The following is a 17,045-nucleotide window of genomic DNA, read 5'->3' on the forward strand; positions in this document are numbered from 1 at the left end:
TTTATCGTTTGAGTGCTACGGCAGAATAAGAGCTGAATTTCAAGTAAGTACGGTAAGGCTCTGGAAAAGTGGTAAAAGTAAAGGAAATAATTAATGTGGAAGAGCAGAACCAAAGAGGAAGCTGGGATGGCAGAATTTTCTGCAAGTGCAGTTCAACGTTCCGAAAAATGAAGGTCGTAGAGTCGTACAAATGTTAACGGTTATGTTACGAGTAACGACATGGGGCATCATTTTGAAGAAATAAGCAGTGAGAATCTGGATGTCATCGAAACTATAATCAAGAGCAAACGGCGGTTTCATTGATTAGATCATGTGGAATGCATGACTTTGCAAAGCGGCCGAAGAGATGAAGAAGGAGGTACATGCTGCTATGTGAAATTGGAACTAAATTTGGAAGGAGGCTTATGGTTAAGGATCAATTGATATTACTACAGCCCAAGAAGGAAGATAAACGAAAGTCACAATCAAAATTGGAAGGACTTCGTGGGGAAATTAAGGAATTTAATGACGCTATTAACTAAATTAGGCGAAGTGGATAAATGCCGGACGAAGATGGAATTTGAGTACCTGGAGAAATGACCACGATTCGGAACACCAAGCAGATACTAATGATTCTTGTTCGAGACGAACAAGTTTTGGCGGTGGGCAGTGTGACGAAAATCACTTTGGAAAATTGTGTGCAACGTCAATGTAAATCGTAGTAATGACAATTAGCCAGGACACCAAAGTTGTATAACAGTAGGGCAAATATTTAGTTACGATATTTATTAACAGATGACTCTAATGCCAGTAAGAGTCTTGTCAAAGGCGCAAAGTAGTCTTCCAGTAAAATCAGAAAGTCACAAAACAGTCTGATTCTAAAGTTAGAACAGATCGCGTCGGTTATGAATACGTCTCGAATTGTACCAACTAAAGGAATTGTTCTATAATTAATTATACAATACGGTTGTATAATTTAGTGTTTAATAAACGTATATATTAAAGTTATAGAACGGGTTTTTGTAGTGTTACGCAATCCCACGTAAAGCAAGTAACGTAACTAGTGACGAGTACATAAAGCTAAGAACGTAACAATCGGTGATAGCGACGGGATTACGTAAAGAAAATCGTAACAATTGGTGACAGCGGTAGAGGTACGTAAAAGCAAATTCGTAACAATTGGCGACAGCGACGGGATTACGTAAAAGCAAATTCGTATATAAATTAATCGTACCCATATTTCTGATTTACTTCGTGTACAAAACTATACATATGTGCATATATAGTACGCATCTTGAATACAGTCGTATTCAATGTACAAATATATGTATTTGAATTAGACACTACCCGCAAACTTCATTAGCACGCATATACTATATACCTACATACACACGTGTCTGTTTGGAGTAATTGATATTCATATACAAATGACTAAAAAACTCACTTCGTTGTGGTATTGTCGAATTAATATGGGGTGATGACGTCATACACGTTGTAGAATGCACAAAATTCACAAAAAGTTTCACCTCCTATAACTTTGTTAATAATAGTTGGATTGTGCACTGTGCATTATGTTATCCCTAACACCCATGTACTTCTGGAATGGACATAAGGCGGTTTTGCGGGTAAATTTGTGCAGATATCGGAACCGAATGTATTTTGAGACCTGGATTTCAGAGGGATGCACCACTGTGATTTTTTTCAGATTTTTCGGTTGGATAGGTTCTGAGAACGAGACCTGTTACACTTTTTGATGATCATATCTCGAGCCCTCACTCCCATATATTTCACCCGATATCAAATATGGGACCAGTTCCGAAAAGTACTAATTCAGCCCTTTCATTTGATACCCCATATAACCACATTTTATGGGAAAAAAATTTGCATCCTCCATTCACATGTATGGGGAGCCCCCCTTAAACTTAACACAAAATGGTGCCACTGTGTGAAGGGAACAACAGATCACACGCTTTCACCAATTTTCGTAACAATCGGTCTAGGCGTTCCCGAATAAATCGGGTGTGACAGACAGACAGACATCGATTCGATTCTAATAAGGTTTTGTTTTACACAAAACCCTTAAAAAATCATCTGTATTCAATGTTAGTCACTGATAATAAATGAATAAATAATTTTAAAATGAAATGAATACGACCAAGTAACAGCTGGCATACATAGGGCCAGAGCCGAGTCATCTTTCGTCTTTACGTATGGTCATCGTAAGCCGGACCAGGACCAACTTAGCTCTTCCTGATGGAGCTTGCCGGGACATCGTGGAACAACTAAAAACACAACAAAAACAACATTCCCGAACTTGAAGAGGTGACTACAGCACAGGGGATTTTACCCGAATGAAGCGGTTAAACAGCAAAGCAGACTTATTATTTTGAGGGACATGACAAATCTTACTTTACGAAAAGTGTAAAAATGCTGGAGTGACAAAAGTGTGTTGACTTTTATGCTGAACAAAAAAAAGACTAAAACCAAATCATTTTTTTTTTTTGATTTCGAGTCCAATGTATTACATTCCCGCTGATTAATTTTTACCCTTACCACCTAATGAATATTTGAAATGTATAAAGCCTACAAATAAGTTCTGTCGGTTTTCACAATAGATGGCGTAGCTTGTTTTTTATTCCATTGATCCACATTTCCAAACATTCATCGGAAAGCTACTGTCAATAGGCACAAACGTCAGTATAAATTATTTAATTGAAGTGTAAACAACAATACTTTTTTCATCAACGAAAATGGCCAATTTTGTACCAAATAATGTGTTTTTGCGGGGAGTTCTACTTCATTATTTCAATATGAAGAAAAAAGCAACCGAAAGTCATCGCATTTTGGTGAAAGTTTATGGTGACCATGCTCTATCTGAACGAACAGAGGTGGTGGTGTCAGAGGTGGTTTGGACGGTTTAAAAGTGGAAATTTTGACTTAGAAGGCGAAGAGCGCGCCGGACGGCCAACAATTTTTGAAGATGAAGAATTAGAGGCATTGCTCGACCAAGATCCATCGCAAACGGAAGAAGAACTTGGAAAAACACTTGGAGTCACTCAGCAAGCCATTTCCAACCGTTTAAAAGCAACGGGAATGATCCGAAAGGTCGGAAATTGGGTTCCGTATGAACTTAAGCCAAGAGACGTCAAACGCCGTTTTTTCACGTGCGAACATCTGATCCACCGACAAGAAAGGAAGGGTTTTCTGCATCGAATAGTTACTGGCGATGAAAAGTGGATCCATTACGATAATGCCAAGCGTCGGGCAACGTGGGGATACCCCGGCCATGCCTCATCATCGACGGCCAAAGCGAATATTCATGGGGAGAAGCTGGGTGTGGTATACTATGAGCTGCTAAAACCGAACGAAACGATCACGGACAAACTCTACCGACGTCAAATGATGCGTTTGAGCCGCGAACTCAAGAAAAAACGGCCGCAATACCAGCAGAGGCATGACAAAGTTATTTTGCAACATGACAATGCTCGTCCACATGTTGCACAGCCCGTTAAAACATATCTAGAAACGTTGAAATGGGAAGTCCTACCCCACCCGCTGTACTCTCCAGACATTGCTCCTTCTGATTACCATTTGTTCCGGTCGATGCAACATGACTTGGCTGACCAGCACTTCTCCAATTACGACGAACTCAAAAAATGGCTCGATGAGTGGATAGCGGCCAAGCAGGCCAATTTATGGCGCGATGGTATCTATGAATTGTCTGAAAGATGGAAGAAAGTTGTGGCTAGCGATGGACAATACTTTGAACAATGAATGTATAACCAATTTTTCACAATAAAGCTTCAAATTTAAAGAAAAAACCGACAGAACTTATTTGTAGGCCTTATAGTTATGTAACAAAATTGGGCAACAACTTATGACTTGAAAAATAAGGTGGCTCCTGGCAATTGAGCTCTGTTTAAAAATAACATTGAACGTTTCAGAGCAAGTGTTTTATCAGATTTCACCAACTTGCAGAGTAACGTATTCAAACATAATGGTGAAGGGATGAAGATCTAATAAATATCAAAAAAAAGAACAGAATCCTGAAAACCATCCGCTTTTGTTGATAAAAGCCCCCTTTTTAATAACCAAAAAAAAAAAAACTGAAAATAAAACATGAAAAAAATAATAAAAAAAAACTGTTTTTTTTTAAAGAAAAAATTTACATATTTTATTTGATTTTTAAATTTTCCTTTGTTTTTATTATTTCAATAGTTTAATAATTATACTTTAATATTTATATATATTATATATATTAATATTTACAAGACATTCTATATTATATTTATATATATATATATGTATTTAATATTTACTCTGCGTGTGTGTAGTATGTGTGTAATTTCTGTTTTGTTTTCTTGTTGTTGATTCATTTTATCATTTTTATTTTTTATTTTTTTGTTTTCAGTAATTACAATTTCGTTATTTCTCTTTCACCTATTTTTGTATTTGTTATCATTGTTTGTTGTTGGTTTACGTGCATTATGTTTTTGCATTTAATATTTTTTATCTTTTTACTTAGTTTCTTCCACACATCGTCGCTTACTGTGTTTTTGTTTTTCTTCTCTCTCTCTCTCTCAATAGTAAATATAATTCTTTTACTTTTGTTTTTCTCACTTATCAACTACGGTTTATTTAGATATAACTTATATTTCATTTTCTCTTCTTTTTTTTTCCTCATTTTCTGTCGCTGCTAGGTTTTCTGTTTAAATTAGTTCTTATCGTAATTAATTCATTTATATATATAATCATATTTATATGCTGTATTTATAACGGTTTACATGTTTTTTACAATCAAGTAATTTTTTGTTGTTTTATTTTTATATATAATTTTGTCGTTACATTTACTCTTACGCTCTCACTTAATTTTAGAACAGAATTTTTTGTGGTTTTTTACTCATTTTATGATTTTTTTTTACTATTTTCGTTATTTATGTTAAAAATTAATTCTTCTTCGTAGTTGTTTGCTGTTATTTTTTTTGTTTTGTTTCTTCATTGTCGTCGTACACTTCTGTTGTTTTCACTACTTACATAATGCTTAGCTCTTCTTCGATTATTCTTTTAATAAATTTCTACTTATCAATTAATTCTTCTTCATCGTTTTATTGTTACGTGTTTTGTTCTTCTTCATGCGCTCCTAATGTATTTATAAGTCTATCATTAATATTATCATTAATCGGCCTCAAGATTATTTGAATTATTTTCTTATGGGTTTAAACAGATTTACAGGTGTTTTGTGTTTCATTCAACACGAATTATATCAACTCCTCAACATGAACTTTGCAATCGTCGTCGTTTGCTGTGTTTCACAAGGTGTGAAAAGGTTTGATAGATTTGAATTTTCTCCATTCAGTGAAGGGACTCGTCAGTGTTTTTTCTTTCAGATTTCATATACTCAAATACTTTACAAAAGTGGGGGCTATCGACTGCAATTTCTTCTTTTATTTGCAGGTGATTGACTATCACCAGAATATTACCGAACCAAGTACAACATAAAAAAGGAAATTGCAATGGACTGGGCGTGTCAAGCCGGAAAAACTGCGACTATTTCATTTCGTCGAAGTCAAAGTATATCAATTTGAGAAAACGTGAAAATCGTAAAGCACGGAAAGATTCATATACAAAAGAAAGAAACGTTTGTTTATATTTAAATAATAGAAAAAAAGATTATTTGTTAACATATAAATGTACATCACCCTCAAATCGGGTCTATGAATTCTCCCTCCAACCCTAACTGAAAAACTTGACATCATTAAATCTAAAATTGATAAATTAAAAAAAAAAACAAAAAATTGGTGGTACTAGTGTTCACAGTTTCGACGGGGGACGTGTCTACATTCATTAAAAAATAAAATCCTAAATTCATTTCCCGCATAAAATCCGCCATCGTAAAGATATTTTGCTCTCGGTTGAGTTTGCCAGTTGCCCCGTTTTAAGAAGGCCCAACTGTACAAAAACGAGCTTCCACAAAGCAGAGTAAAATATCAAAACAAGGACTTGAATTTAATAAAACTAATAAACGTGGATTGAAAATAAATACATAATCCGAGCAAATTTCCAAGTTGGCGTCTTTCCTTCTCTTTTCCCAATCATGAAAACGAATTCAAGCGGGAAAAACAGACAGAAAAAGGCTCTTAAAAACTTACACAATATAATTGAAGGGTTTAATATTTACAAGGGATGTTATCTGTATCTGTGGTGGTATACATATACCGTTATATCTGGTTGAATTTGACACAGTTCTGGGATTTATTTTGTCTCATTTGGGGGGGGACGCGTGACTCTATTTCTGCGGATGCTCATTGCGCTTCTGGAGTTTCGGAGCAATACGGAGAGAAAACATATTGGACAGTTGATGATTTTAGGGGTTCATGATTCATTCTCCTCGTTCGGAGGATTTTAAAGCTTCTACGCCCAAAATTAAAGCGATTTCAGGAGTTTCCATTGGAAAATTTAATGGAAAGTCTAATTTTAGGTCTGAAAATCGAATAAGGCTTCTCCTTTTATAGCCTCTGGCCCGTGCAGTAGCGGGGTCGAAAAATCAAAGAAACCTAGTAAGGATCTATGCGAAATTGGATTTGATTTGCTTGCTATTCTCTGCCAATTCGAGAGTCGATAAGCAGAAAGGGACTACAGATTCAATCAAGTGAATAAGCACATTCCTTCCTTTGGGGGGACGCGACTCTATCTCTGCGGATTCTCATTGTGCTTCTGAATTTTGGGCCAATACAGAAAGACAACATATTGTGCAGTTGATGATTTTGGGGGTTCGTGATTCATTCTCCTCGTTCGGAGGATTTTAAAAGTTTTACGCCCAAAATTAAAGCGATTTCAGGAGTTTCCATTGGAAAATTTAATGGAAAGTCTAATTTTAGGTCTGAAAATCGAATATGGCTTCTCCTTTTATAGCCTCTGGCCCGTGCAGTAGCGGGGTCGAAAAATCAAAGAAACCTAGTAAGGATCTATGCGAAATTGGATTTGATTTGCTTGCTATTCTCAGCCAATTCGCAGAAAGTGACTACGGGTTCAATCAAGTGAATAAGAACTCTCCTCAGATCAGTCACTGTCCTGTCCTGTCCTGTCCTTTTCCATTTTCTTTTTGTCACGCATGAGACTCGCAATCGTAAGCTGTCTTAGCTGTTTCATTTCGTTCACCTAATTTTTCTGTGTTTTCATCATATTCCAGGAGTTCCTACACTAAGAACAAAACTGTAACATATTCAAAAGTTGCGATCTAGCTAGGACCATAATCTATGAACAAAGTTCATTGAAAACAATTGTAAATGAGATCAAACCATTATGTAAATTTATAAGCTTATTTTTCACAGACATTTTGTTTTCATTTTACTATGTCACTGCTATACACACGCATTTTGTTTTGGTTTCTAATAAAATTACTTCAATATTTCTCTGAATCAATGACCGCTCCTTATTTTTCTAGGAAAGAAGTCCTGCAAACAACGAAACTAACACGGATCAAAACCTAGATTCGCTTAAATAAAATAACAATTGACCTTTCTATGCAAATTAAGTATGAAATGAAATAGAAACTCGTCCGATTATGACAGAGAGAAGTGACGGACCTTCAATTGAAAATGCCTCCGCGGAGACAGTTTCTGTCGATAAATTAGTAACTCTTGAATTATCTTCACTTTCCTCTGATCCTTTTTATTTCTATCGTTAATAATTTAGATTTCCTGAACTATCTTTCATTAAATTTCTCCTATTTACAATCTTCTATACAGCATTCAACTTTCTCATGAATTTAAGCTTATTTTTAACATTCCGCGCCGCTTCTTATCTATTTCTTATACGATCACTATCATTTCTTCAAAGATGGTTCCAATAAAATTGTATTTTTCCCTGAAGTTTTTAGTATCTCATCCTCCGTAAATAGATAGCTAAATATTTTGTTTAGTCTCGTCCATGTCTCATTGGTATCAATCAATCAATCTCTTAACTTCAATTTGTCCCGCATATACACAAAAATTGCATATAAAGAACTCATTCAAGACAAATTTTGATTGTATAATATAAAACATATTTTTCTTACACCGTTGCAATGATGATTAGAAGATGAGCAATCTCAGCCACGCGATGTTTCAAATCAGGAGCAGCTCGTTCTAAGTTTTCATTGGCAAAATCACATGATGGGAAGATATGCACAACGTAGGCAGCTTGATCACTTCCTGGCACTGGAATATTTACAATTCCAGCTGCCATTTTCTGTTGCAGATACGTTATGAATCCGGTTTGAAGGTTTCGTGATTGTTGTAACACGTCCATATGATTTCGACCGCAAGGCAAAGCCAACAGCATACAGTGCTCGTTTTCATACTGCAATCATACGAACAAAACCACAAAAAAAAAACGCGTCAATATCAAGTCGTCCCCCAAAAAAACTCCACTAATCAGAGCCAATCAAACCACAATACAAAACTTACCTGCATCTTTTTCGCAACCCCCTCAAGCTGCGTTTGTTCCAGTCGCATTCGTTGTGCAATTCGTAGTGGTGGAGTACTGCCATCACTATTGCATGGCAAAGAACCGCGCGCCACCAACGGATTGCCGAAAACGAAATGCATTTGAACTGCAGCCTGATCTGTTTTCAGCGCCAATAGTCCTTGCCACATGAGCGGATAGCGTTGCAACAAAGTCAGCAGGGAATCTCCTTGTGGTGGTACTTGGCTTGCATGCGGCGGCGTAGCAACTTGGATGCTTCGTCCAGTCGGTGTAGGCATCGCCGGTACCAGACTGTCATGACTTGGCATACCTGTATGACCTAGACAATAAAAAAAACAAGTCAAAATCGAACCCCTTGATCCTCTAAACAAACCCAAAAACCATTACCTTGAGGAATTGATGTTCTTTCCGTGTCACGTTTCCTTTGCAAACGATCACGTTTATCGTCCACATAGTAGCGCGCCTCATTGTCACGTTGCTCACGTTCGCGTTGTTCACGTTCACGTTGTTCGCGTTCGCGTTGTTCACGCTCCCGTTGTTCACGTTCAATTTCACGTCCAAGCATTTTCGGATGTAAATGGGTCAGATTTGTTGGTGGTCCGGGTGATGGTTGTGGGGCAAAGTTGGATGGTGATGGGGCCACAACACTATGAGGCGGCCGATGAGCTGGTGGTGGTTCGGCAGTAACTTGTCGTACTGGTTCGTAGTAGCGAGAACTTACTTCCTGATATTGTGGGTGTGGAATGCGAGTATGCACATACACTTGTGCTACTTGAGGGGAATCTGAGATAAGGCGAAATGTGTGAGGCGAAGGACTTTTCTCTATTTTTGGGGGTATCTTACCAGTTGCACGATCTTGTGGGCTCTGCAGGCTATGAGGAACAGCGATAGTTCTTGGTCCGCTTCCGGGCCTTCGGAGCTCCAATGGTGGACTAGCAACCATTGCATCGTCCACTTCGGACATGTCCTTTTGATCGGCGGCTGATCCCTGAACCAATGGAGATCTGAAATTGATATTCAAGAATTTTACAAATATTCTCTTCAGAGTACATTTTTAAAAGGACGATATATCCTCCGTGGTACAGCAAACAAATTTCTAGGCAACAAGTAGCTAACCTTCATCATTTTGTGCCAAAAGGAAACAATTAATGAACAATTGCTAAAAAGTTCTACTGAATATTTTAATAATACATTCCCCTCCCAATTTACAATGTTAAATCTTACCTTGGTATATAAGGTATCCTCGCTTCAGGTTGAGTACGATAATACTGTTGATACATTATGTAGGGATCTCGTGGCATTCCACGTATTGCACCTCCAGCAAATGTCGCTTCTCCCTATAAAAGTAATTAGACACCAAGTTAGAATAAAATATCACATTTACGATCTACATTGCATCTACTTTTCGGAAACGATAAAGTCACTACTATGAAAGCACTCAGAATATAAAAAGAAAGAGAAAATCAAATAAAAATTAGAGCGAATACGAAGTTGGATTAATAATCACCCTTGTTTGGACATAGATGGATGACATTGCTAAGGGAAATTGACATTTCCGTCCAAGATTATTTTAAAAAGTTCCACAAAACAGTAATCTTTCGAAAGAGAGGATCGTGGCTCAAATGTTATTGGTGGCAGGGTAATTTGTGTTGTAGGCTAGAAATCTCAACTGGAGATAGAATACCTAGCAACTGTGCCAATTTACGACAATAGTCCCGAAGGAGCCCATGCTGATATAAAAAAATGTCTACAATTTCAAAAACGATCATTAACCTTCATTGTTGTTTTCAACATAGAGATTTAATAATGTTGCATATTACAAAATACATTCCTAACGCTTGTTTCTGGCTTAGGCGAAATATTATGCATGCAAAAGGTTTTCCATCTATCGGTTCTGATTTCACACACCGATTATTTTGGCTCTGGGAACACTAATGTCATCCTTTTTTTGACAGAAATTCAGTGTAGATTATCTAGTTGACGAAATGAATCGCTTAACACTCCAGCAGAAGTAGGAAATGTTGAACATTTATTTCCTAAACAAAGACAATTGGTTTGAAATTGCAAGAAAATGCTCTACAAAATTTGGTGAAAGAACATCGGTCTCAGCCAATGGTGTTAGGAAGTTTGTACATAAAGTGCGTGAAATGGACTTGTTAATTGACAAATTAAGACCTACCCCTGTTCGTCTAGTTCGTTTTGACCGAAAATATCGCTATAATGGCCAAGAATGTGCACCAACGGCCGAGAACATCGATTCGCCACCACGCATGGGAAATGAACATCAGCCGTAAAGATCTTGGTGTGTGACCTTAACAAGTTCAATTGATACATTATCTCATTATCTTTTCGGACAAAGCGAAATCGTCGCATTTGAGGATCAGAAAATCCTCAGAGAATTGAGGAGAAGACAATCCATCCATTGGTGACTGTGTAATGGAGGTTTTGGCGTGACGCCATCATTGGCCCGTATTTTTTCGAAAATGAGACCGACGGGAATGGCGTGCACTACCGCCACATGTGTTTTTATGGTCACAGCTCGACAATATCGATTTGGACGACCTTTAGTTCCAACAAGGCGATGCTCCTGCCACATATCGGGGCCAACAATAGCTGAAGTGCGTGAAAAATTTGATGACCGCATTATCAGCTGAAATGGTGATGCCAACCGTCCCCCAAGGAGCTACGATTTGACGCCCTTTGACAATCCACAAACAGTCAAGGATTTGAAAACCAATATTGAAGCGGTCTTCGCCGAAATGGAGCCGCACACGATCCAAAATGTGCTCAGAAATTAGACGAATCGTATGGTGTGCGCCAATGCTAACCGCAACTCCCAATTAAATGAAGTCGTATTCCATAAATAACCAAAATGATTGTACTTTCGAACAATAAAGACAATTTGGAAAAATATAAACCCTTTTCTTTTTATCTACTTTTTAAATCTGAACTTTTGTTCGCTCATCATCGACTTCGATGTCTAGACCAATCTTGTCGAGAATTCCCACGCCAAGATTGGTCTGAACATCGAAGTCAATGGTAAGCGACCAAAAGTCCGACCAAAACAACGGTGGCCTTATACGCTGGATAAGGATTTAAAAGCCTCGCGATTGCATCCAGATCAGGCATTTGAGATAACCAAATGGCGAAACCGATCATGACGAGCCGACCCCGTTTGTGAACGGGACAAAGGCTGAAGAACTTTTATGTGGGACACACAATATATGCTGTTATCTAACTGGACTACTGGCTGGTTGGAAACCCGTTTAAGGTTAACATTTGAAGACTGATGCGTAGGTGAGTTCATTTTGTGATGTCGCCTCCTATTCAAAAGGGTTTCACTTGTCACACAGTTTAAGGGCAAATTCGTTAAAACGAATAATTATTTGATTTTCTATGGGAGTTGTATGTTTGAAATAATAGTGAAGTATAGTGCGGAATATCAACTACCTGCGAATACCGGAGTTATAAGTGTGAAATAGCCCAGAAACAAATGAACAAATTACCGTGAAAAGAGGATAAAATTGCCATTAATCGAATTTGAAGGACCAATTGTCCTCTTCCTCAATGAGTTTTAGTCTGACTATAGAGTAAAACTCACTGAGGAAGAGAGCAATAATCCTTCTCGGCATTCTAGGAAAATGTATGATCGAAATGGAACGTTTTCCTTGGTCGAAGACTTAAAACTTGGCCGCAATTGCTGCTGCAGTAATTAAAAACTCTTGAAGGCAATATTTGATCGGAGAGGTCTGGCCCACACACTCTCAAGAGAACTATTTCGCAATCTATCAACATCTTTTGATGAAAAATAAACCGTGCAGCCTGCAATGGTTTCGGGCATTATTTACGCAAGTTCGTCTTTTACGGAGCTTCAAGCAGTTAATTTTTGAATTAACCACGATTTACAAAATTAAGCTTAAGCAAGCAATATTTGCAGGACCTTCACGGTTAATTTCGCCAATTCCTCTTAGCGGGGAAGTTTTTTAGTGTCATGGGATTTTAGCTGAGAGCCTGTGGCGCTATTATATTATGGAAGGGATCAAGAGATAGGAGCAGTAGACAGTGTTAGAAACTCGGCGACTGCTCAAAGTATGGTTCTGCGATAATGAAGAATGCATTCTTATGAACGATTTGATACCGTCTCATTAAGTGATACTGCATTCCTGGCAGAACAAAAAAGCCGTTATTCTTCTGGGTGGGGAATTCACCGGACACGAACCCCATAAAGGGCATGTGGAGGATAGCAGAACGAATAGTCGCCAAGGGATCGTTGATCAAATCTCTGATGATGCGGCGAATTTAGCTCTATAGTAACACGGCTGTCAGAGCATCATTTTAAAACAAGATTGTCGTCAAACTTTCAGGAAATTATGGAGGAAATTAAATGTATCCATTATAGCTATTCTCTATTCGCTAGCAATTCTCATTTGAATTCTTTTCTCTTATGACTCAAGATAGCAAACCAGTCCTTGGCATCCAGGATAGTTTGCCTCCAGGTCTACCAAGAGGAGATGCAAACAAAGTGGTTCCGCTGGGCCAGAGATAGAGACTTTATTGAAATGAAGGGGGCCTGTAGAAATTTTCACCCAGGATTTTCTTTCTACGGGTTGCTTCCATTCTTTCGGCTTGTTAAGTAAAATTAACTTGAATTTCCTAGTCGACTGAAAATAACCCGAAAGCCAGCCAGACCAGCCTTCACTGGGATCAAACTTAAGGCTCAAGGAATCTGCAAATCCAATACAAATGGTCCCCGAAAGCGAAGAAATTAAGAGACTAAAAACGGAGCAGATATCACCGTGAGTAAATACGATAGGCATTGATATCGAAAAAGGTACATAAGAAAGACATAGTAAGACCTACGTTAATATACGAGATTCGATACCCGTACTCTAACGGAGGCATTGGAGAACAAGATGATGCGAGAATTTCCGAGCGGTCTGAAAGGAGAAATTCAAGGAAGGTGAAGGTAAGGTAACATGAAAATGTTGAGACAAGAAACGCAGAGAGCAGAAAGATGGATAGAAACTGGAGGATGCAACCGTTGGATCAAAGTAGTTAAAAGCGACGTATCCTGGGGACCAAAATTCGATCTGGGCCTAAAAAAAGGGAACTGGATTGGACCTTGAGTTCCTTAGTAAAAAAAAGTGTTTACGGATCTGAAAAGCAGAAATAAAATAACAGACTAATGGCTTTGCCTACTAATAGAGAAAATTTTGACTCCGTATCCAATTAACCGTAGGTTGGATAAATTGCGCGGGAAAATGCCTAGAAACAGGCAACTCCACTTCATTTCTCGGCATACGTATTTTCTCGAACCCATAAAAAAATCTCAATCCGAAATGTTCAATAGGATCATGAACGTCCCGATACCCATGTAATTTGCGCTGATTCACTAGTGAGATTGATCTGAGCATCGAAGTCGATGGGAAACGACCAAAAGGCCAAGCAAAACTATGGCTTAATGCGCTAAAGATTGTGATCTGAGGGCCTTTCAACTTTATCCAGATCAGGTGTATGAACGAACAAAACGGCGCAGTCGGTCGAAAGGAGCCGACCCCACGCCTAAACTGGACAAAGGATAGAAGTTGGACAGAGTGCGTAAGCGCTAATTTCAGCTATTTTTTATGAATTCAGAACCCAACTGCACTCCAAGTGCAAGCCCAGTTTTTGGCAATTTCCATCTTTTTCGAGCTAGGAAAATTCATTCGTCATTTGATGAGAACATAGAATGAAAGTTTTCAAAGAACTCTTTCAAGAGTTCAGTGATGGATCAAAACATGATTAGAAAAGTGATCAATCGAATGCCAAAGTGATGCACAATGAATGGAGGAAACATGGCTGGAATAAGGGGATCAATCTCTAACGGAGATGAGTACTTTGAAGGAGATAAGAACAAAGTCCGGTTACTCTTTGAACAGACCTAGAGTATGTTGGAATTCTTCATCATCACAATCGGTAAATAAATGGCAAAATAAGACAATAATTCATGAATGCCATTGACTTGCAAGCACCCGAAGATCGGAGAGTTTTTATGGGAGTACTTGCCGTAATCTTCCGACACGGATTGAATTTGTGGTCACCATCAGACCCCGCCGTGGTTGGCACAGTGGTAAAGATCTATATTGGATGTAGGCTCAGCTTTCATATCAACGGATGTGAAACCTATGCAGCATAGGCTCTCAGAGGGCTATACCGATTCCATTTGTCTTCTTCTTTTATTTCAGCCTTTGTCCCGTCCACAAGCGGTGTCGGTTCGTCGTGATCGATTTCGTGGTTTGGTTCTATCAAAAGCCTGATCTGGATGCAATCATGAGGCTCCCCATCCAGCGTAACAAGCCACCGTCATATCGGCCGGCCTTTTGGTCGCTTACCATTGACTTCGATGTTCAGATCGATCTTGGCAAGTGAATTCTTGTTAGCACGAATTATGTGACCATACCATTGGTATTGGTATATAACTACCAACTCCGTGGCAAAAGTTACTTCAGGTCGGTCACTTGCAGGTTCGGGTTCATTCCCTTGCCTTCCTCGAGTACGTGGGGCGGCACTAGCTGGCAGAGGCAAGATACACATGAAGTCTAGGACCGAAAAATCGAATAGCAGTCATTAAGCAGATTTAGATTGATTTACAATTACGACCGAAGCCTGACTGTATATAGTATGACATAAAAGTGTCGTAGCGATGGTTCTTCTTATCAGCATCGGAAGGATTTACCCGCTTGCTTCGTCCTCTTGCTTGTCAACGATTTTTTTTTTCAAATTTTTCTCATTTGCATTCTTGGTAACGATGCCAAAGATTTGAGCCATCTGAATATGAGGCCATAGAAATACCAACAAAGATCGATGGCCTAAGGGCAGACCTCAGTGAAGGGGTGAATAGCGACAGTTTAAATTCTGTTGATATTGTTTTCCTTTAGAAGCCACGTCATTCTGAATCTCCACAGAATAATTTAACTCGGCGTCTATTAAAAAGATCATCAGTAATTGCCAGGATATCCTGGTCAAGAAGAATACCAAATAAAGAACTCTGGGAAGACTCAAGAGAAAAATCGAAAGAAGTTCACAATTGAAAGATGTCAGCATACCAAGGTCAGTAAAAAACAGCAGGGCAGCCCCTAGTCTGCCAACCAGATGAAGGTAGAAATGTAAGTATGCAGCACATAGAAAAGAACCGTATTCAAAGGACTGGAAGTGGCAAAAATAACACAGGACAGGAACCAATACATAGCTGACCGGAAGCTCCAAAATTGTCCCGATGGTGGACTAAACTGTTTTTACGTTTTAAGATCCATCCTAGTGCAATTCGCATAAGCAACCACTTAAAAGGACCCCATGATTACTTGATTAACAACATCCCATGTAACTTGTCCTACTACAAAATTTCGATTGGAGAAATAATTCGGAAAAATTGGCAAACAGATCGCTGAGAATACCAGTTGGCCCTCTCAATCCCTTTTTCTTTGATTTGATGGATAAAGGAACATTTCAAATTCATTGAATCATCCAAGTTGCCTTTGTCAAACCCTACAAAGTCAATTGCAAATTTTGACAGATCCTAAAAAAAGACAACGTATAAAGGCATAAAGCATAAAGGAAGCGAAATTTTACGAGAAACTTCCTCCATTTGCATATTATTAACAACCCTGATAAAGCTGACTATCCAATGCGGGACACACCGCACGCTCATAACTGGAATTGCATCTCAAATGAAACACAAGGATCAGACAAAGGAAGATCAGAAATTAGTTCGCAAGCAAAGTAAACCCTGTTGATATTCACTAGAAGCCCCCGAAACTAGTAAGTCTCCAGAGAGAGCGTGCAGTTCGACCCATCCCATTGCAAAAATCTTGACATCAAGGAAAAACACCGAAGAGGTACGCTTCAAAATTTAATAAAGTTTCCGAAATATCTTCAGAATTTATTACGCGATGATCACCTGATTGCTCGCTGGTCGTTAAAACTACATAGCAAATAATTTTCAATACCGTTCTCCCTTAGCCCTAACTCCTTTTGAAAAATAGGCAACAAATACATAAACTCTAATCATAACTAAAACTAAAGACTCGAGTGCTCATAATTTTCAGAAATCAAAAAGCTAATCAAACCACAATTTACCGGTGTTATTGGTGACGCTTGTTGATGCGCAGGCGGAGGACTTTGTGACAATTGCGCTCCAAAGCCTCCCATATCATGCTGCGTCCATAGTAAGGTGAGGAATTAAGGTAGGTATGAATAGTTATTGTAAAATTGTGCAGACATTCTAATTCTAGTTACAAAACTGCTGAGAAGTTGGAAGTTATGCATTGTCTTGAAGCCGAGATTCATCTTGATATGAGCAAGTTTCAGGACAATACACTTCAAACAAAACACCTTTCAATGCATAACTTCCTAACATCAGCCATTTTCCCTTTTACCAAAACTGAAAACTTAACACTCACCATTGTAGCCTCAAAAGCAGGGGTCGCCAGACCAGGCTGCAACATATGACTCCGAGCTTGTCCCTGTGGGCTGATAGGTGGCACCGAAGCACGCAAGCTACTTGCACCTAGAAACCAAAAAAAATCATTTGTCTTTCTCTCTAATTTACAACAAACTAAAAT

The 17,045-nt window shown here is 38.5% G+C and overlaps 1 protein-coding gene across 3 annotated transcripts in view; it reads right to left on the reverse strand.

The window, feature by feature from the left end:
* Positions 1-4,375: 4,375 nt before the first annotated feature.
* The window catches only part of LOC119647196 (protein split ends), a 318,856-nt gene continuing 306,186 nt past the window's right edge, over positions 4,376-17,045 (reverse strand). For 2 of the 3 annotated variants that reach the window (XM_038048008.1, XM_038048007.1), the window contains 7 exons: positions 16,884-16,990; positions 16,561-16,638; positions 9,670-9,782; positions 9,289-9,449; positions 8,833-9,228; positions 8,427-8,764; positions 4,376-8,319 (listed from right to left, as the gene is read on the reverse strand). In XM_038048008.1, the coding sequence (XP_037903936.1) occupies positions 8,032-8,319; positions 8,427-8,764; positions 8,833-9,228; positions 9,289-9,449; positions 9,670-9,782; positions 16,561-16,638; positions 16,884-16,990 (1,481 nt within the window). In that variant the 3' untranslated portion in view covers positions 4,376-8,031. The remainder of the gene's footprint in view (positions 8,320-8,426; positions 8,765-8,832; positions 9,229-9,288; positions 9,450-9,669; positions 9,783-16,560; positions 16,639-16,883; positions 16,991-17,045) is intronic. The other variant, XM_038048009.1, reaches the window with a different exon arrangement.

The sequence above is a fragment of the Hermetia illucens genome, chromosome 1, assembly GCF_905115235.1.
Source record: "Hermetia illucens chromosome 1, iHerIll2.2.curated.20191125, whole genome shotgun sequence".
NCBI classification, from domain to species: domain Eukaryota; kingdom Metazoa; phylum Arthropoda; class Insecta; order Diptera; family Stratiomyidae; genus Hermetia; species Hermetia illucens.